This window comes from Myotis myotis, unplaced genomic scaffold (assembly GCF_014108235.1).
Source record: "Myotis myotis isolate mMyoMyo1 unplaced genomic scaffold, mMyoMyo1.p scaffold_m19_p_1, whole genome shotgun sequence".
Classification (NCBI taxonomy): domain Eukaryota; kingdom Metazoa; phylum Chordata; class Mammalia; order Chiroptera; family Vespertilionidae; genus Myotis; species Myotis myotis.
This window is the reverse complement of record NW_023416313.1, coordinates 151,873,876-151,895,441: the sequence shown is the minus strand read 5'-3', so window position 1 is coordinate 151,895,441 and position 21,566 is coordinate 151,873,876. Positions and strand designations below refer to the sequence as shown.

Genomic DNA, 21,566 nt, shown 5'->3' with positions numbered 1-21,566 from the left:
TTTCTCATATCTTGCCTTTTTTGAGATTTAGTATTCATTCTCATTTTATTTTTATTCTTTTAGTGATTATACTAGAAAACTAGCATTCACACTTAACTTTTTAAAATCTAATAAAACCTATCATGGAATGCAGTGTAAATTGTGCTTCCTGGAGTTGTGCGACATGGTGACTCTAAGGACCTTACATATCCTTTCAATTTAATCCTATTGCAGCCATGTGTTTCAATTCTCTCTTTTAAAATCCCACTCAATCTTTGCTTATTTATATTTGGCCACATATTTTCTCATCATTTCTTCTTGCCTTTTAGAACTTCCATCTGGGATTACTTTCTTTCTGCCTGAAGAATACCAGTACTCGTCTGAAGTCCCCGTGGACTCGTAGAAGCAACAATTTATTGCCATGTAACCCTTAGTACCTCTGTTATCCTTTCATCCTAAAACTCTGCTGAAATTCTTACATTTCTCACTTGAAGTGGCTCCCTGATGACAGAGGAGAGCACATGATGATATTTTAAATAGCATTAGTAATAACAAATTGGTGGAAGATGGAATGAGATTAGGACCAGTGGATTTAGAGCCTTGGTCAAATCTAGTTAAATTCCACTGTGGTCATTGTTGACCAAATAAAAAGAGGTGATAGTTAATTTTCAAAATGTTTCAAAACATTTAAAATATGTTTTTATTAACTTTTAGATAGAGAGGAAGGGAAAGGGAGAGAGAGAGATAGAAACATTGATCAGATAGACATTGATCAGCTGCCTCCTGCACACCTCCTACTGGGGATCGAGCCAGCAATTAGGGCCCTGGACCTCTGGGTCTATAGGATTATGCTCAGTCCAATGAGCCACACCAGCCAGGCTTGTACATTATTCTAAATAGCTAGTGTAGTGGATTTGCATTGTGTCAACTTGACTAGAGTGAGCTACATTCCCCAGAATTCTTTTTCTGTATGTTTCAACTAAGATGAGTTTCAAGAGAGATTCTTTGCAATATTTCAAGGGCAAAAGTGAAGCAGTAACTATATTTCTAGCTCACACATTTTTTCATTTCTTTGCTGGTTTATCTCATTGACGTGAGGTAAGGCCAGACTGCAACTGTCACACCAATTTATTTATTTATTTATTTATTCATTTATTTTTATCCTTTAACTTCTCTGAGTTGAGGGCAGGTGTGAGTTTGGCTCTGTGGTGAAGGCCCCTGGCTTCTGTAGTTCAGAGACAATGAGGACTGACACTGGCTTTAGGCTGTCTTTATAGCTTTAGCTTTGCTTGTGAGTTTCCAGTTTATTTTTATCCTCCCCCCCACCAAATTTTATATTCATCTTTCCTTCCTGACTGCCTGTCCTGTGGACTTAAAACTACAGCATCCAATGCAAAGGCAACAGGCTTACTGAGACTGTAGAATCAACTTCTATGATTATGTAAGGTTAAGTCACTGTCATAAATCCCTCAGTATATTGTCTCCTAATGGTGCTGCCTCTCTAATGGAACCCTGTCTGATACAGCCAGTAATTCCACTTTCTTATTTTTCCTGTTCTTTCAGGCAAATTTGGAGCCCAAAGTGACTGAGACCATGAGGGTAGGAAATCATTTGTTGGTGTCTGAGATTGTGTTGGTGGGACACACCAGATCTTTGGAGATGCAACTAGTCCTTTTTCTAGTTTTCTCTGTATTCTATGTAACAGGTGTTTTAGGAAACCTTCTCATTGTGCTCACAGTGATCTCTGATTGCCACTTACACTCCCCCATGTACTTCCTGCTGGCCAACCTCTCCTTTATTGACATGTGGGTTTCCTCCATTGCAGCTCCCAAGATGATTTCTGATCTTTTCAAGGAGAGGAAAGTAATCTCTTTCCAAGGCTGCATTGCTCAGATGTTCTTCATTCATGTTATTGGAGGAACTGAGATGGTTCTGCTCATTGCCATGGCCTTTGACCGTTACGTTGCTATATGTAGGCCTCTTCACTACTTGACCATCATGAACTTCAGAACTTGTATTTTACTCTTAGTGGCTGCCTGGGCCATTGGGATCATCTATTCATTGATCCAACTTGTATTTGTTGTAAACTTACCATTCTGTGGCCCCAATGAAGTTGACAGCTTTTACTCTGACCTTCCACGATTTATTAGGCTTGCTTGCACAGACACTTACAGATTGGAGCTCATGATCACTGCCAATAGTGGTTTCATCTCCCTGGGAACTTTTTTCATTTTGATTATCTCCTATATCTTCATTTTGGTCACTGTTTGGCAATGTTCTTCAGGTGGCTTGTCCAAGGCCCTCTCTACCTTGTCAGCTCACATCTCAGTGGTGGTTTTATTTTTTGGTCTATGTATTTTTGTGTACTCTTGGCCATTTCCCACAGTGCCAGTGGATAAATTCCTTGCCTTTTTTGATGTAATTATCACCCCATTTCTGAACCCTGCCATCTATACGTTTAGGAACAAAGAGATGAAGATAGCAATGAGGAGAATATTCAGTCAGGTGTTGAGTTTCAGGAAGTTCTTTTAAGTGATTTTGATATCAAGAAAGACAAGCATCTCTAACATTTCCTGCCCATACTACCAACATGAATCCAATGAAACACAGCACCATGGATGCTTTAGTTAATAGTTTAATTACTAATGTCCAAATTTTCTTAATGTGTTTTCTGCAATATTCTGCCATAACCAAAGAGGATATGGTATTTTCCTTTCTTATGCAACGTGATGGAATAAAAACGTATTAATATAGCACTGTTTCCACATTTTCCTACCCCTGATTAATAAAGAGGATTCTGAACTGGGCTTTATAATTCTTTCCTTACTCTGTTCTGAGGCAAACTCTCCCTCGTCAGATTGATTTTTGGACTTTGTGATGCAGAATCTGAAGAAAAGTGCTTTGAAAATGTGACAAAATTTGCAATTATTAGGACAGTTTTTGTTGTTGAGGTTTATAGTGAGATGTGTGGGAGTAGCTGAAATGTGTGAAGAAAACAGATAAGAGTTAAAAAGGGGATTTTTAAATTTTATTTTTTTGAAAAGGGGATGGAAGAGAAACCAAGATGGCGGCATAGGTTAACTCTGGAGTTTGCTGCCTCGAACAACCACTTCAAAAATACAACTAAAAGATGGAATGGACATCATCCAGAACCACAGGAAGGCTGGCTGAGTGGAAGTTCTACAACTAGGAGGAAAGAGAATAGCATACTGACTCAGAGGAGGCCCAGTGCTGAAGTGAAATACTAAGGTGAGGAGTGCATGCAGAGTGGGCTGGCTGCTGAGGGTGTGGTTGTTCTTTTCAATCAGGAAGGAGTTTCAGACTCTGAGCTCCAGATCTGGGCGAGTGTCTAGGGACCCAGACTCAAACGGGAGAAGCGGGACGGTGGCTTCGGTCGGAACTCGAAGGCAGCTTTCTCTCCGAGGTTTGCAGCGGTTGCTGGGACTCAGAGAGGCAGAGCCCCTGGGGACAGAACTGAGAGCAGCCATAACTGCTCCCTTCGCCAGCCCTGTAGATCCCCGGGGACCCGCCTCGCCCAAGCCCTGCACAGAGGCATTTGCCGGATAGCCTCAGGCAAAGGCTAGATTAGCACCGCCCTAGAGATCCAACACAGAAGTTCTCCCACTGCAGACACAGCTGACTCTCATAGCCAGTTTGCCTGGAGGTCAAATCACCCCCAGTGTTGCCGACAACAATCAAGGCTTAACTACAACAAGACTGCGCACAAAGACCACAAGGGGGTGCACCAAGAAAGCATAACAAAATGCGGAGACAAAGAAACATGACAGAAATGGAGGATATAGAGCTAAAAACCGCACTTTTAAGGTCTTTCAATAATTTTCTAGAAACTGCCGGTAAATGTAGTGAGATCCTCAAGAAATCTAATGAGACCCTTGATGTTGTGATAAAGAACCAACTAGAAATTAAGCATACACTGACTGAAATAAAGAATATTATACAGACTCCCAACAGCAGACCAGAGGAGCGCAAGAATCAAGTCAAAGATTTGAAATGTGAAGAAGCAAAAAACACCCAACCGGAAAAGCAAAATGAAAAAAGAATCCGAAAATACGAAGATAGTGTAAGGAGCCTCTGGGACAGCTTCAAGCGTACCAACATCAGAATTATAGGGGTGCCAGAAGATGAGAAAGAGCAAGATATTGAAAACCTATTTGAAGAAATAATGACAGAAAACTTCCCCCACCTGGTGAAAGAAATAGACTTACAGGTCCAGGAAGTGCAGAGAACCCCAAACAAAAGGAATCCAAAGAGGACCACGCCAAGACACATCATAATTAAAATGCCAAGAGCAAAAGATAAAGAGAGAATCTTAAAAGCAGCAAGAGAAAGAAACTCAGTTACCTACAAGGGAATACCCATACGACTGTCAGCTGATTTCTCAACAGAAACTTTGCAGTCCAGAAGGGAGTGGCAAGAATATTCAAAGTGATGAATACCAAGAACCTACAACCAAGATTACTTTATCCAGCAAAGCTATCATTCAGAATTGAAGGTCAGATAAAGAGCTTCACAGATAAGGAAAAGCTAAAGGAGTTCATCACCACCAAACCAGCATTATATGAAATGCTGAAAGGTATTCTTTAAGAAGAGGAAGAAGAAAAAGGAACTCTTACCATTTGCCACAGCATGGATGGAACTGGAGAGCGGATAAATACCACATTATCTCACTCATTTGTGGAATATAATGAACAACATAAACTGATGAACAAGGACTGACCCAGAGACGGAGAGGCATTGATTGGACTGTCGGGACTTGGAGGGAAGGTAGGGGAGGGTGGGGGTAAGGGGGAAAGATCAACCAAAGGACTTATATGCAAGCATATAGGCCTAATCAATGGACATGGGCAACGGGGGGGTGAGGGCATGAGCGGGGGGGGGCGTGGGGGGGTAGAGGGTAACGTGGGGACAAGGACACATATGTAATATCTTAATCAATAAAAAATATATTAAAAAAATAAAAATAATAAAAAAATTCTTTCTTGCCTTTCAATTTCAGTCATTATCATGTGCTTTGCCTAAGGTCTTAATAGCTTTATCTCTATTTGAAAGATTGTTTTAACTATTTTCCCCCCCACAGGAAAAATGTCCATAGAGCAGAAAACATGATTTTTTGTTTTTGTTGTACCTAGTGGGATGGCTGGCCTAAAGTGGGAAGTCAATAATTATTAGTTTTTGTCCAAAGAGCAGTAGTAAATACAAGATAAGAGGGAAAAAGAAACACCTGTTTTCTTCCAAATCACAAGTAATGGAAAGGAATGGAAAAATCTAATAGATTTGGTAGAAACATTAAAGTGAATGTATTTAGGATAACAAACTGGCAGGTCTAAAGTATGTTTCTAAGTTAAATATAGGTAAGCACAATAAAAATCAATAAAAATTATTTCATTCAAACATAACTGTCAAAATTTGTTATTTTTCTCTTAGAATTTTTCGTTATGCATTAAAAATTATACAGAATAATTTGTATATTATTTAGTAGATCACATTGTTCTACAGTCCATTTAGTGATATGATTTGGTCATTTAACAATATGATATGTAAGTTTTTTCATGATAAATCTACTTCTAGCATGTAATTCTTTGTGGCTATATGGTAATTTATTGTATGGGTATAGATATATATCACTTAGTCAGCATTTTATTGCTGACATTTAAGTTATTTTCAATTTTTAGAACAGTTCTGCTACGAAAGATCTTGACATACTTTTTATTTTATTTATTTATTTTATTTTTAAAATATATATTTTTTATTGATTTTAGAGAGGAAGGGAAAGGAAGAGAGAGATTGAACATCAATGATGAGAATCACTGATTGTCTGCCTCCTGCATGCTTCCCACTGGGGATTGAGCCCACAACCCGGGCCTGACCAGTAGTTGAACCATGACCTCCTGGTTCATAGGTCAACACTCATCCAAGGAGCCATGCCATCTAGGCTTGACATACCTTTTTATATACACACTAATGGCCCGGTGCACGAAATTCACATGGGGGATGGAGGGGAGTTCCCTTAGTCCAGCCTGCACCCTCTAAAATTGGGGACATCCCTCTCATAATCTGGGACTGCTGGCTCCTAACCGCTCACCTGCCTGCCTGCCTGATTGCCCCAAACTGCCTCTGCCTGCCTGTCTGATCACACCTAACTGCCCTCCCCTGCAGGTCTGATCTCGCCCCCAATTGCCCTCCCCTGCCAGCCTGATCACCCCTAACTGCCTCTGCCTGTCTGATTGCTCCTAACTGCCCTTCCCTGCCAGCCTGATCTCGGCCCCAATGGCCCTCCCCTGCTGGCCTGATCTCACCCCCAACTGCCCTCCCCTGCTGGCCTGATCACGCCTAACTGCCTTTGCCTCAGCCCCCACCATCGTGGCTTTTTCCGGAAGGAAGTCAGACGTCTGGAAGATGGCCAGTCAACCCGGTCTAATTAGCATATTACCATTTTATTAGCATAGATAGGTTATCCCTATATCTGGACTGATAACCAGCCATATGCACTATACTGCCAAAACAAACCGGTCACTAAAACATTGAACTGCTTTCTTACACCTTACACCAAATAGCTGTTGCCCTTAAAATCCCTCCTCAGCCCCCACCTTAGGTTCTGCCTTCTCAGTTCACCCAGATTAGGTTCTTATTGGTTGGTTTCTGTGCCAGTCAGCATCATAAGCTCTGCCTCCTAGGAAGCCATTGGCTCCTCACAGTTCATCCAGATTTTGTTCTGATTGGTTGGTTTCTATGCCAGTCAGCATCTCTGGGCCTATCTCTGGGGCTGATCAGCAGCCCCTGCAGAGGCCCAGAGAGAAAGAGAGATATGTCTGCTGGCCAGGCTCGGAGAGAAAGAGAGAGGCAAGGGCTGATCAACAGCTGCCACAGAGGCTGTGGATCAGACCCTGCTTTTCTCTCCAGGCCTCTCTCTGGGCCTGATCCGCAACTCCCTCAGCAGTCAGTGCTGGGTTACTCTGCCCCCAACGGTGGCAGTCTGTGTTGGGTCACCATGGCAACCCAGCACTGACTGCAGGACTGACTTCCGGTCAGTTGAGCCTTCGGTTGTTTTGGACATTACAGACCCTGGGTTTTTATATATTAGGATGGCTTTGGTTACTTTTTAATGACAACTTAATGTAAATGAAATTGCTGTGTATTTGTAAGGCTTAATTACTTTTGCAAAAATGCCCACTAAAGTGGTTGGGTCAATTTAAAATTCCATCACCAGCAGTGAATTGGAGCAGTAGTTGCTCCCACCTTTGCAAACAATAGATATATAATTAATTTGAAAAAGGTAAAAATGAAAAAGAAAAGATATAAAAATAATATCCCTATATAATTGAAAATTGTCCTACTATTTGCATGAAATATTACATATTTATAAAATATGTAACATATATTTGAGTTATAAAGCATAATAAGAAAAGTACCTCTGAGCCCATCTATTATTGCATCTATACATTCCTATCCCTATCCCTTTATTCTACCTTCCACCCAGAAGTAATCACTATTCTGGATTTTTCTGTTTATGCTTCTTTTGCATTTTTGAAAAATAATTTTATAAAAAATATATTATTCATAAACAATATGTTGTTTAATTCTGCTCATTTGTAGTTTACATACATATCTCTTTGAAAATATATATAATTTATCAGAACTTATTAAAATACTAGAGGCCTGATGCATGAAATTCGTGCAAGGGGCTTGGCCCCTGCCCACTGTGGCGGCCGCCTCTGCCTCAGCCGCCGCTGCCACGGCTTCATCCAGAAGGTCGTCTGGTCTAATTAGCATATTATGCTTTTGTTATTATAGATATACTTTGAAAGAATTTGTCTGTTTTATCTATTCAGTTTTAAAATTCATTGGCATAAAGTTTTTATAGTAGTTTTATTTAAAAATGATTTATCTATATTATGTAGATACTAGAAACTTGATGCAAGAAATTCAGCCAGGGGCCTTTGCCTCCATCCTCACCTACCGCGGCAGTGGCAGGGGGCCTCTGCCTTGGCCCCCGCTTCTGCCTCAGCCCCTGCCTGCCGCCATGGTGGCCGGGGGCCTCTGCTGCCTCTGCCTCGGCCCCTGCCCACTGTGGCTGTGCCTGGAAGGAAGGACGTCTGGTCTAATTAGCATATTATGTTTTTATTATTATAGATATTCCCTTCTTAGTTTATCTCTCTGTATGTTTCTCTCCTTTTCCCTCCCTCCCTCCCTCCCTCCCTTCCTCTCTCTCTCATTTCTGTATTATGTATCTTACTATCTTTCCATCTCTCTATCAATCATCTGTCTATATTTAAACAGTTTTATTGAGGTATAATTGACGTACAAAGAACTATACATATTTAACTTGTATAATTTTATGTGAATGGATATATATAACACCCATGATACCATCACCACAATCAAAGTAATAGACATACACAACACCTTGCAAAATTTTTTTGTGTCCTTTAGTTTTACTTATTCTTTTTTTGTGTGTGTGTGGTAAGAACACTTAACATGAAATCTACCCTTTTTACAAAATTTGACGTGTACAATATCATTGTTAACTATAGGCACATGTTGTATAGCAGATCTAGAATTTATTCATCTAGCAAAACTGAAACTTTATATGTATTGGGAAAAAACTCCCCATTTTCCAGCTCCTGGTAACCACTATGGTATTCTCTGCTTCTGTAAGTTTGATTATTTGATTTTATTTGTTTGTTTTGTTTATTTATTTTTAAATATAAAGTGGGGCCTTGACTTACGAGTTTAATTTGTTCCATGATGGAGCTCATAACTCAAATTACTCGTATGTCAAATAAATTTTCACCATTACAATGACACGTGATGCTGGGATGATGTTGTGGCATTCACTGCGACGTTCGCTGTGCCAACTAGTGGTGGGGTATCTGAAGCTGGCTTGTAACCTGAATTTTAGCTCGCAACTCAAAGCAAAAAATCGGCCAAGAGACAGCTCGTATCTCAAAAAACTGGTTAGTTGGGACACTCGTAAGTCAAGGCCCCACTGTATTTTTATTGATTTCGGAGAGGAAGAGAGAGGAGGAGAGAGACACACACACACATCAATGATGAGAGAGGATCATTGATTGGCTGCCTCTTGCACACTTCCTACTGGGGATTGAGCCTGCAACTTGGGCATGTGCCCTAACTGGGAATTGAAATGTGACCTTCTGGTTCATAGGTTTATGCTCAACCACTGAGCCACCTGGCTAGGCTATACTCGGGGGCAGCTTTCTCCCAGCAGCAGTGGTCATTGTTCCTATGCTGAGACCTCCCTGTCACAGAGTTGACTGGCAGGGGTCATGTCAGAGTCTCCAACAACATGGTTCAACCTGTTCACGCCACCCTGGTGATTCTCTGAGACCCCGCCTCATTCAATTTACAGCCCCACTCAAGCTATTTACAGCAGTTTTTCCATATGAATGGTCTGTCCTGGCTCAGGCTCCAGAGTTTCCTAAAATCTCTCAAACAAACAGCAGTTGGTGTCAGCATGTCTCCATACCACACAATGAGAGACCCAGTACAGGCACTAGCAGCAGCCTGCCGTGCTTCAGAGTATAACCCCTTGTTGTATGGATCCCTTTAGAATTATGAAGTGGCCTTCCTTGTCTCTTGTTATGGTCTTCACTTTGAGGTCTATTTTGTCAGATATAAGTATTGCTACCCCAGCTTTTTTTTTTCATTTCCATTTGCCTGAAAGATGTTTTTCCATCCCTCACTTTCAGTCTGTGTGAGTCCCTTGTTCTGAGGTGGGTCTCCTCTAGACAGCATACTAGTATATATGGGTCCTGTTTTCTTATCCATTTGGTCTTGATGTCTTTTGATTGGAGTATTTAATCCACTTATGTTTAATGTTATTATTGATAGGTACTTGTTTGTAGCCATTTGTATTCTTTATGCCTCTGTTCCTTCCTTCCTTTCTATTTCTTCTTTTACAGCATTCCCTTTAGCATTTCTTGCATTGCTGGCTTGGTAGTGATAAACTCCCTTAGCATATTTTTGCCTGCGAAGTTTCTGATTTCCCCTTCGATTTTGATTGATAGTCTTGCTGGATAGAGTATTCTTGGATTCAGTCCTTTGCTTTGCAACACTGTATACTTCATTCCACTCCCTTCTAGCTTGATATGTTTCTGTTGAGAAATCGTTTGATAATCTGATGGGCGATCCTTTGTAGGTAACTTTCTATGTCTCTCTCTTGCAGCCTTTAAGATTCTCTCTTTGTTGTTAACATTTGCCATTGTAAATATGATGTGTCTTGGTGTAGGTCTTTTTGGAATCATTTTGCTTGGGACTCTCTGTACTTGTGTGAATTTTTTCTCCCCCATATCAGAGAAGTTTTCTGTCATTATTTCTTCAAATAGGTTCTCTAATCCTTGCTGCTCTTCTTGTCCTTCTGGCACCCCTATTATATGTATGTTACTTCATTTCATGCTGTCCCAAAGCTCCGTTAGGCTCTTCTCCTGCTTTTTATTTTTTTTCTCCAATTGGTGTTCATATTGGGCTTGTTTCTCTACCTTATCTTCTAATTCACTAAATCAGTCCTCTGCTTCTTCTAGTCTACTGTTGAAACCTTCCATAGCATTTTTGATTGTAGCTATATCACTTTTGATTTCTTCCTGATTCTTGCATAGGTTGTTGATTTTCTCGTCCATCAGGTTTATGAACTGTATGACCATTACTATGAATTCTTTTTCTGTCATATTGCATGCCTCCATTTCACTTATTTTCTTTCTTGGCAATTTCTCTTTTTCTTTCCTCTGGGCATTGTTTCATTGTCTCCCCATTCTAGCTATCACCATAAGGTTCAAACGCTGAGTTGCGGGGGCCTGAGCCATGTGCAGTTGGAGTGTTGTGCCACCTGAGTATCACTGAAGAGCTTTGACACCAAGACGTGTGGCTGCTGTGGGTCAGTGGAGCCACGTATGCCGACAATAAGAGACACCAGCGCTGAGTGCGACCTTGTGCGTACACCTAGAATCAGGGACCCTGCAAGTGCCATGCTGAGAAAGAGTTCCCGCGGGTGTGCACTGAAAATCAGGGTCCCTTAGTGCGCGCCAGGAGTCAGAGTCCCCATGTGCATGAGCTGAGAATTGAATATTAGAGTCTCTGTTGCTTGGTGCGGCCTTGTGCCAAGAATCAGGGACCCAGTTTGCATGCACATGTGCCCCGAATTGGAGTCACTGGTGCTCAGTGTGTGCACATTGAGAATCAGGGTTCCTGTGTGCAACCATGAGAAACAGAGTCCCTGCATGTGTATGCTGAGAGTCAAGTCACTGGTGCTCAGTGTGGCCTCTCACGCAGAGAATCAGGGTTCCCAGTCGGCTTGGGGGGCCTGGTTGCACAGCTGCCCAGTGTCTGTGGGAGGCCCACTCCTGTGCCACAGGAAACAGACTCCTGTGTGTGCACACCCAGAGTCAAAGTCAGGTAGTACAACCTCCCTGTGTCAGTGGGAGGCCTGGTTGCACGTGTGCCACGGGAAACAGACTTGACTCCCCATGTGCGCACGCCCAGAGTCAAAGTCAGGTAGCACAGCTGCCCTGTGTTGGAAGGAGGCCTGCTCATGTGGAGTGGGTCTAGCAGGTCCTATGCTGCTGCAGTGGGCCAGTGGGGAGGGGGATGGGCTCTGTGACTCACAGAAATCCGCGCCCAGGATGTCTGGAATGTTGGTGTCTGTGGGTCTGCAGCTGTGGTAGCAGGTCTTTATCCCGAGTGGCTGTAGTGTTCCGGTTTGCATTTGAGACCAGATTGGGTGTTGATGAGGCTAGGTTCCTAGTCATAAGCAGTTCTGCTCTTCAAGATGGTGTGGTTTCTCAAACCCTGATCTTCTGATTCATAAGTTGACACTCAACCACTGAGCCACATCAGCTGGGCAACTGCTTACAGTCTTATGGGATCTTTTTCTGTTGGTAACTAACATTTTTTTCTCTTGCTGCTTTTAAGATTCTCTGTTTGTTTGTAATATTGGCATTCTAATTATGATATGTGTTGGTGTGGGCCTGTTGGAGTTCATCTTGTTTGATACTCTCCACACTTCCTGGATTTGTATGTCAGTTTTCTTCACTGAGTCAGGGAAGTTTTCTGTCATTAGTTTTTCAATTTCTTGCTCTCTCTCTTCTCCTTCTGGCACCCCCATGAGGTGAATGTTGGTATGCTTGAAGTTGTTCTTTAAACAATCCTCATGTTTTGCATTATTTTTCCTTTTTGCTCTTCTGATGCGGTGTTTTCTGCTTTCTTACATTCCAAACTGCTGATCTGATTCTCTGCATCATCTACTCTATTGCTGATTCCCTGTAATTTTTCATTTCAGTTAGTGTATCCTTCATTTCTGACTGGTTCTTTTTTATGGTTTCCATGTCCTTTTTTATGCTGTGGATGTTCTCATCAAGTTCCCTGAGCATCCTTATAACCATTATTTTGAACTGTGTATTTCTTAGTTTGCTTGCTTCCATTTCATTTAGTTCTTTTTTTCTGGATATTTTTCCTGTACTTTTAATTGGGACCTGTTTCTTTGTCTCCTTATTTTGGTTGCTTCCCTGTGTTTATTTTTATGTATTAGGTCAAGCTGATATGTTTTTTGGACTTGGTAGAGTGGCCTTATGTAGTAGGCTTCCAGTCCAGTCTGCATCTCTGCCTCTCCACCAGTCTCCTGTGGCTTCTTTATATCCTTAGTTACAGGACTTCTGTTAACTAGATTTCAGGTATTGTGAATGATGGTTGTTCTGTAGTTTAGTTGTAATTTTAATGTGGTTGTTGGAGGTTCTGACTATTGTATTTACATACAGCACCATCTTGATTCTCAAACATATTTTTAAAAGAAATATTTATTAAATATTGACAATGTGTTCTGCACTGTGCACCACTGATTGCTAGATTATACTGATTAGGTTATGGCAAAATATGGTGGTGGTGTTGGAGCCAATTGATTGTGATTCTTTGTAAGAGTTAATATGATGCAATAATATCTGAGGAATGACTGTAATAATAAAAACAGAGAAATAATAGGATTATGAAAAAGAAGTATATAAGAACCCCTTTTATTAAATGTGGTCAAGGGAGACTTTTTTGGAAAAAGTTTGTTTTCAAACTTTCTGACAACATTTCTTCTTATACCACAATAATTTAGACTTTGTAACTTGACAGCACTCTGATGAAATATTTCTGAAGTCTAAGGTCACAAGTTTTGAGTCTTGTGGACTGAAAAGCATCTCAAAAGCCAAATTGTTAAAGTAAGAGATAGTTTTATGTTCTGTGGTTTCTTATTTGCTGTCACCTCCTTGTTCTCATTGAAGAGAATGCTTTTGCCATGAAATCTTGCTAGTACTAGAGTAGAGCAATACTCTTTCCCCTACTTTTTAAGCAGTCTAAAGTGTTGGATTTTCAGTCAGTTACTGCTATTGGCTCATTTTAAAGCAAAAATCTTTATGTACATCCATCTAAGGCACCATTAAATCTGATACCCAGAAGATACTTTTCTTTCTTCTGTTCTTTTGTCCTTTTTTTTCCCTGGGTAAAAGTCAGCATTGACTCTGAGGTATAATTCCCAGGAAAATCCAGTCAAGAAAAGTGGCTATTCCCAAGGCTCAGACCAATCATTTGGTCACCAATATTCAAGTTGCTAATGAGATTCTTTTTTACTTGAGAAAAACAATATTAAGCACTTTGTTTTGAACATGGTTATAATCTCTGAAGGTGAAGCTATCTTTCCTGGAACCTAGAAAAATGTTCCTACTTCAATTACTATCATGGAAAACATATGTAAAAACAAATGTTTTACTATTTAGACTGAGCATTAATTCAACTTATTCAACAGTCTCCCTCTAATGATTGCTCAGTTATTATTTACTTTCTTAGCTTAATCTACAGTTTAATTGTTATTCAACATATTTTTACATATGTATTCTGACAAAGCACAAAGGGGAGTATGAAGGTGAGTAAGTTATAGCTCTTTTTAAGGGTATTGGGAATATGTTTTTGGAAGGGATGACACTAAGCTGGGTTTTGAATGAAGGATGGGTTTTGACCTAAAACATTGTCTTCCAGGAGGGGGAAATAGCATAATAATTTCATTGTTTCTATTTAATATTCCCTTCTAGTCCCCTATTCTGTATTTCTTTTTAGTTTTTAATGCTAAATAAATTCTGAAGTAATGTTTAAAGTTTCTATGTTTTAAAACTCCAAATTTCTGTCATTTGGTTCTCAGCATCCATCAAACTAATCTTTATTTTTCCCTTTTAGAAATTGTAACTCTTACATAATGGCAGTTTTATATCATCTCACAAAATTTGGAGAAAATTGATCACTGTTTGATGAGAATAGATTCTTTTTGGTCTAACTCAGGTAAGAGAGAGTTCTGATTCCCACTGCCTTCATTTGCAAATAGGATTAATAACATTTCTGTTCTGGAGTGTGAATCATTTCTAGGGCTCAGAGAAGACTCATCTATGTTGTTTTTGATCCAATTCAGATGAAGCTGTCAGTGGAATGCAATGAACTACAATTGTCATGTAAAAAATTTACCACAGGGCACTAAGATCAGGGATATAGACAAAATTTCCCAAGTTGAGAGTTAGTTTATTGATGTCTCTTTCTGGTGTGCAAGGAGGGCTGGTTTAGAGTAGGAGAGTTGTGGTAGCCTAGAATAGTTCTGAAGCATGGCATAGTTATGGACATATATAACTAAAATAAAAAATATTATTAGAGTTTAATTTACATAAACCCAGGCAACTGCATTAATTTTTTTTCTAAGACTGCATGTACAAGTGGCTCAACATGTAAATGGTTTTAACTAAAAACGCTCTGGAAAAAAATAATTCTGGAGACTCGGAACTTAGAACAGACTATATCTGGTTAAGAATGACATAGTGGAGGACTTTGGCTAGTCAGCAGACAGTGTGAGGGCAGTAGACAACTAAGCATTAGTAGAAGTCAGCATGACAAAAGACTGTACAGAAGCTAGAGATGAGGTTGTCGATACCAAAGACCCACTTTGTCTTCTATGAAATTCTATTAAGTACCTTGGTAGTAAAACCTACTTCCTCATAACCTTGAAGTTATTTTTGACTTAAGTTGTCAGTGATTTACAGAGTAGTGTAGTGAAGAAAGGCTGCCCTCTGACATCAACTTGTTTTTTTATTTATTTTATTTTTTAAAATATGTTTTTAATGACTTTAGAGAGAGAGGACGGGAGAGGGAGAAAGAGATAGAAACACCAATGAAAGAGAAACATCGACCTGATCGACTGCCTCCTGCATGCCCCTCGTGGGGGTTGAGCTGGTATCCCGACCATGTGCCCTGACTGGGAATGAAACTGGCAACCTCTTGTGCATGGGCTGGTGCTCAATTGTTTTTTAAATTAATAGTTTTGTTAAAGAGAAAGGCATGTGCAAAATAAAAAATGTATAGAAGCATAGAGAAGAGAAAAAAATTCACCCCTAGACTCTATAGAAAGATAGCAACTGTTAAATGTTTTTTAAAATTCTTTATTATTTTTCAATTATAGTTGACATACAATGTTATATTAATTTCAGATATACAACATAGTAAGTAGACACTGACATACCTTATGAAGTCATCACCCTGATAAGTCTAGTACCTATCTGACATCATACATACTTATTACAATATTATTGTCTGTACTTTGCATCTTTGTGACTAGTAGTTTTATAAATGGAAATTTGTACATCTTAACTGGATTTTTATTTTAAATTCTAGTTCTTTGTGATCTTGTAGAGAAAATTTTATTTGTCTCCAAGATCAGTCTTCATTGTACCAGAAGGTACTTGGGAAGATATTAACTCTAAGGTTGGAGCCCTAAAGAAATCGAACTCTCTAGTCAGCTTTTCTTTAATCACTTTATTTCAAAGCAATAAATAAGGATATTGTTTTTGAGAGTTACAATATATTTTAAACCTCAATGCCATGATTAAGAAGGATCCTAACAGTGTGTATTATGTGGCATTTACATCCCTGGAGAAATTAGAGAGGAAAAAAAGTACCAGACAAGACTGGACATATTACATGAATCTTGGAATCAGATGGTTGATATAGATTATTTCTGAAGGTTCATCTCAAATAATTTATATCCATAAAGAACATTATATGTGATATTAGACTGATATTGGACCCAGGTCTGCTGGAAGAAGCAGATGCTATTTTCAATACAAAATAATAATAACATGTAAAGGGATTCATGAGCAATATAAACAAGATCCATTGGAAGTGAACTGAATTTAAATAGAGGATGGTTATTCTTGAAATTCAAATTTTAGACTGGAAAGTTGAAATCATGAAGGGAAAGAAAATAGGGAGGGTAAATTTCAGGAGGCATAATATGATAAATAGAAGTTCCAGAAAGAAAGTGAACTAATTTAATTAAAATGAAAAGAGGAGGTGAGATGAAGAGGGAGAAAAATATTTTGAAGGTCTAATCTTACCTAGTGTAAGGGAAAGCAGGAAAGAAATAAAACTTATTGGTCAGGAAAATAGTTGGCATCTTATTTTAAAATCGGAGTAGAGACATTTGTCACGGGAAAAGGGACAATTAACAACAACAAAAAGAAAAGAAAAGAAAAGAAAAGTATAACAGGACTTCTGTGTTAATCATTGGGCTGATTAAATGAACACCATCTTAACCAAACCAACAAAAATTAAACATGAACAAGTTATATTTTTCTTTTCTTGTTGACATTATTGCAAGCCCAGAAAACCCAGCACATTTTAGTGAAAAACGATTTTACACAATAGCAGAATGTAGCCTCCCCATTTTAGCAAGAAGAATCTAGAAATGGAGATGAGGAAGGGAATTACATTCACAATGTCAAAGAAACCATATAAAATACATGGGAATAATTTAAACAGAGAGGCATATAACATATATGAACAAAGGGAAAAATCTTACTGAAGGACATAAAATGAGGTTTTAACAAATGGATGAATCTATTATTCTTGAATGGGAAGACATCATCATAATAATGCTACTTCATTCTAAGTTAATATATACATTTAATGCAATTCAAATCAGAATCCAGTGAAATTTTTTGGAGGATTGGATAAACTGATCTTAAAATGTATGTGTAATAATATATGCTCAAGACCAGCCAAAAGGTATGAAACAAGGTATAAGAACAGTGAAAAAGAGATTTGCTTTATCAGATATAGTGATAAAGCCACTATTGTGAAGCACCCAAATATTTATACAGAAATAGATAAATATATCAGTGGAAGTAGAAAAAGAATCCAGGAACAGATCCCAAAATATCTAAGAATTTAGCATATAAAAAATGGTATTTAAATTAAGTGGGGAAGAACAGGCCATTTAACACACAGTGCCATTACAATTCTATTCACCCAAAAGAAATAAAAAGTGGACTTATATTCTAAAACATACAAGAAACAATAGAGCACAGTTCTAAATAAAAAGCAAAAAATAATAAAATGTTGAAAGAAAATCTAAGGGTATACATGTATGGTCCAGGAGCAAGGGTAATCTTAACTAAGACTAAAATCAGTAGCTATAAAATAAGTAATAGCTGGATTTAATCACATACCAATGAAAAACTTGAGTATAGCAAAAGAAACCATGAACAAAATTAATAGATAATTGATTTAGAGAAAATATATAACAAATGACAAAAGCTTAAAATCTATAGTATAAAAAGAACTCCTACAATTTGATAAGGAAAAGCAGAATAGGAAATAAGAAAAGAAATGAATAGGAAATTCACAGAGCAAACCCAAAATGCAAAAAAAAACCAAAAAAAACAAAACAACCAACTTGTTCAAATGTATTGGCTGTCAGGGAAATGAAAATTAGAGCAACAACGTACTATCATTTTACACACAATATACTGGCAACAATTTTAAAAAGTGTTAACATTTATTCTTGCCGAAATATGTGTGGTTACAGACTTTTTTAAAGTCAATCAGGCAGAACTACTAAAATTAAAAATATATGTACTTTTGCCTGGCTGGTGTGGCTCAGCAGTTGAGCATCAACCCAGGAACCAAGAAGTCACCAGTTCAATTCCCAGTCTGGGCACATGCCCGGGGTTGCGAGCTCAATCCCCAGTAGGGGGCATGCAGGAGGCAACCAATTAATGATGTTCCTCTCTCAGAGATGTTTCTATCTCTATATCCCTCTCCCTTTCTCTCTCTTTAAAAGATCAATAAAAACATATACAAATATATATGTACTTTAATCCAGCGATACTACTCTTGGGAATCCATGACACAGAAACAAAAGCATTAATTGTTTGCAGCATTGTCTGTAGGGGCCAACCCCCCCCCCCCAAAAAAAAAACAAACAAACAAACAAACAAAACACAACCCCACAAACAAACAAGAAAACAAACCACCAACAAAACCCAACCGAACAAAAACAAAACTAGAAACAAGGTGAACATTTACACTGCGAATATTAAGCATTAAAGAAGAAAATAGAGCACCTCCTCAGATAGTTCTCTGTGCCTTTTTGCACGTATTTCCATTCTGTGGCATATATGAGTGTAGGAATTAGTAAGTATAAGTCTCTGTATTTCCTGATGTACCTCTCCTTAAATTCTTAGGTGCCTTTGTCTACATTTTCCTGTCTTCTTTATCCACTGACACCCAAACTAAACTTGAGGCAAATGATTAAATGATACCAAAGATCTAGACATGGAAAAATGTCTGGTGCTGGCTCTGTGATTCTTGAATGACATAAACTCGAAGTAGCTGTGTACAATGACAAGGTGATCTTTAGTTTTTTGACATTTGTGTAACTCCATAGCCAGGATTTCCTTTCCAACTTAAAAATATTATGTCACCTCTCTCTTATGCTTTCCAGGTAATTCAGGATCAGCCTAGCACACCAAGTTGATGGATGGAGGAAATTACTCGGTGGTGTCTGAATTTTTGTTGCTGGGATTCACCAGTTCCTGGGAAATTCAGATTCTTCTTTTTCTGCTTTTCACAATATTTTATATAGCAAGTATGCTAGGAAACCTTCTCATTGTGCTGACAATTATCTCAGACCATCACTTACATTCCCCCATGTACTTTTTGCTGGCAAATCTCTCCCTTATTGACACAGGTGTTTCTAGCATTGCAACCCCAAAGATGGTTTATGACATTTTCAGAAAACATAAAGTCATCTCTTTGAAAGGGTGCATTACTCAGATGTTCTTTATTCACACTGTTGGGGGTGCAGAGATGGTGCTGCTTATAGTCATGGCCTATGACCGATACATTGCTATCTGTAAACCCCTCCACTACCTGACCATCATGAGCCTAAGAATGTGCATTTCTCTTTTGGCTGTTGCTTGGACCATTGGACTCATCCACTCTGTGGCTCAACTGGCTTTTGTTGTAAACTTACCCTTTTGTGGTCCCAACAAAATGGATAGCTTTTATTGCGATTTTCCTCGGTTCATCAAACTTGCGTGTACAGACACTTATAGATTGGAGTTTCTGGTCACTGCCAACAGTGGTTTCATTTCCATGGGCACCTTCTTTATCTTGGTTATATCTTACATCTTCATCCTGGTCACAGTTCGCAGGCACACCTCAGGGGGCTCATCCAAAGCCCTCTCCACTCTCTCAGCTCACATCACTGTGGTGGTCTTTTTCTTTGGTCCTTGTATTATTGTCTATGTGTGGCCATTCCCTACCTTACCCATAGATAAATTTTTAGCCATTTTTGATGCCCTTATCACTCCTTTTATGAATCCTATTATCTATACATTTAGAAATAAGGAGATGAAGGTGGCAATGAGGAGACTGTTTGGTAAGGTTTTAAGTTTCAGGAAGTGTTCCTTCATGCATAATTCAAGAAATTCAGATTCATCTTGACTATAGCACTTGGAAATGAATCTCTTTAATTAAACTTTTCATAGATCTTTTTAATTTAGCAAATGATTTCAATATCCATTGTGAAATATCTCCTCAAGGACTCTGTTCTGATCTGGTCAGTTTTTCACAGGGATCCTTTTCAAAGGATCCTAAAAATGTTGAGGAGGAGTGACTTCAGCTTTGGAACGTAATGTCCTTTATTATTGAAGACTTTGGTTAAAGCTGCAATCTCACATTTTGGGCACATTTTCCCGGAATGTAAATTGTCTTATTTTTGGTAGTAATTCTCAGAGACATATCTCTTCTAATCTACACATATACCAATATTCATGCTCTTTGAATTACTCGGTGTCTATATACCAGGAGGAATAAACAACATGAAGATAATTACCCAGGTAGCTTTGAAACTTTAAGGCTTCTAACTTCTGGATATGCCCATCCATGCTCAGACTTAGCTAACACTAAGGTTTTAGAATTATAATTGAAAGGTGAAATTTGGGGTAGATCAAAGAGTGACAACTCAGGAAACTTTACTATTATTAATCAAATGTTCTGAGATCAGAAGGTGTGTATGGTAATTATGTTTCACTCCAATTGTTTCCTAAACAATAGTCATTATTTTTATATGGCAAAGAAAATTATGTGACTCAAATATTATAAATAGATTGAATATTTTGAAGCTGAAAAGGGGTGGTACTGGTTTATGAATAAATGAATAAAAATGTAAAATATTTCTATATCATGTGGACCAGTTTTATAACTAAATAAAAAGCAAAAAAGTGTAGATATTACAAAAGAAAATTTATTACAAAACTATCTATAGCCCATCTGGTGTAGTGTCAACCATGAACCAAGAGGTCACTGGTTTGATTCCCAGTCATGGCACAAGCCTGGGTTGAGGGCTCAATCACCAGTAGGGAGTATGCGGGAGGCAGCCAATCAATAATTCTTTCTCATCATTGATGTTTCTATCTCTTCTTCTCTCTTCCTCTCTGAAATCAATAAAAATTAAAAATATATTAAAATAAAACAAAACAAAAAACTGTCTATAAATGGATATAAAGCTATAGTGAAGAAATGTATTAAACTTTTCATGTGCTAAGATATACAATTATTTAAAAAATACACTGTTCAAAAGAGTATAAATAACTATTCAGAACTTTAAAGAGTATCTCACCGTTCTTTCTGGGTTACCAAATGAGTAGGTAAGTGCTAAGTGAAGGTATTATTATTCACGTGTAGGTTAGTTCACTTGTTATGAAACTGGCTAACCATTCTTAAAAGTCCAAGTGATCATCTGCAACAATAGATTGTTAGTAAAGGATGGGAAGAACAATGCTAAAGGCTGAAATTAATATTTCTGACAAGTCTTTACTCTCTGCCCTGCACAGATTTGCCAGTGAACCTCAGGTAAAAGATCAAATTGTCTCAAGCTTGAGGAAAGATGCGTTGTTACTCCTTTTTTGCAGTTATTTTTTCATGTATTAAAAATTTTCATCCCATTTTTAAAATTGAGATATAATTGACATATCTTACATAATAAAAGCCTAATATGCTAAGTGTCCGGTCATCCGGTTATCCAGTTGTCCGTTCAACCAATCAAAGTGTAATATGCTAATGATATGCTAAGGCCGCTCAACCACTCACTCTGACATGCACTGACCACCACGAGGCAGACAGTCAACTGGTCCACCAGTCGCTGTGATGTGCACTGACCACCAGGGGCAGACGCTCCAACCAGTAGGTTAGCTTGCTGC

General features: G+C 38.6%; 2 protein-coding genes across 2 annotated transcripts; both read left to right on the top strand.

Moving 5' to 3' along the window:
• The first annotated feature begins 1,572 nt into the window (after positions 1-1,572).
• On the top strand, positions 1,573-2,511 carry LOC118664404 (olfactory receptor 4F3/4F16/4F29-like). Its single transcript, XM_036324480.1, has one exon. It carries the CDS (start codon positions 1,573-1,575, stop codon positions 2,509-2,511), a length of 939 nt encoding a protein of 312 aa, XP_036180373.1.
• A 16,323-nt stretch (positions 2,512-18,834) lies between these two features.
• On the top strand, positions 18,835-19,809 carry LOC118674449 (olfactory receptor 4F3/4F16/4F29-like). The gene has a single exon (XM_036346318.1). It carries the CDS (start codon positions 18,838-18,840, stop codon positions 19,807-19,809), a length of 972 nt encoding a protein of 323 aa, XP_036202211.1. The 5' UTR covers positions 18,835-18,837.
• The last annotated feature ends 1,757 nt before the right edge of the window (positions 19,810-21,566 follow it).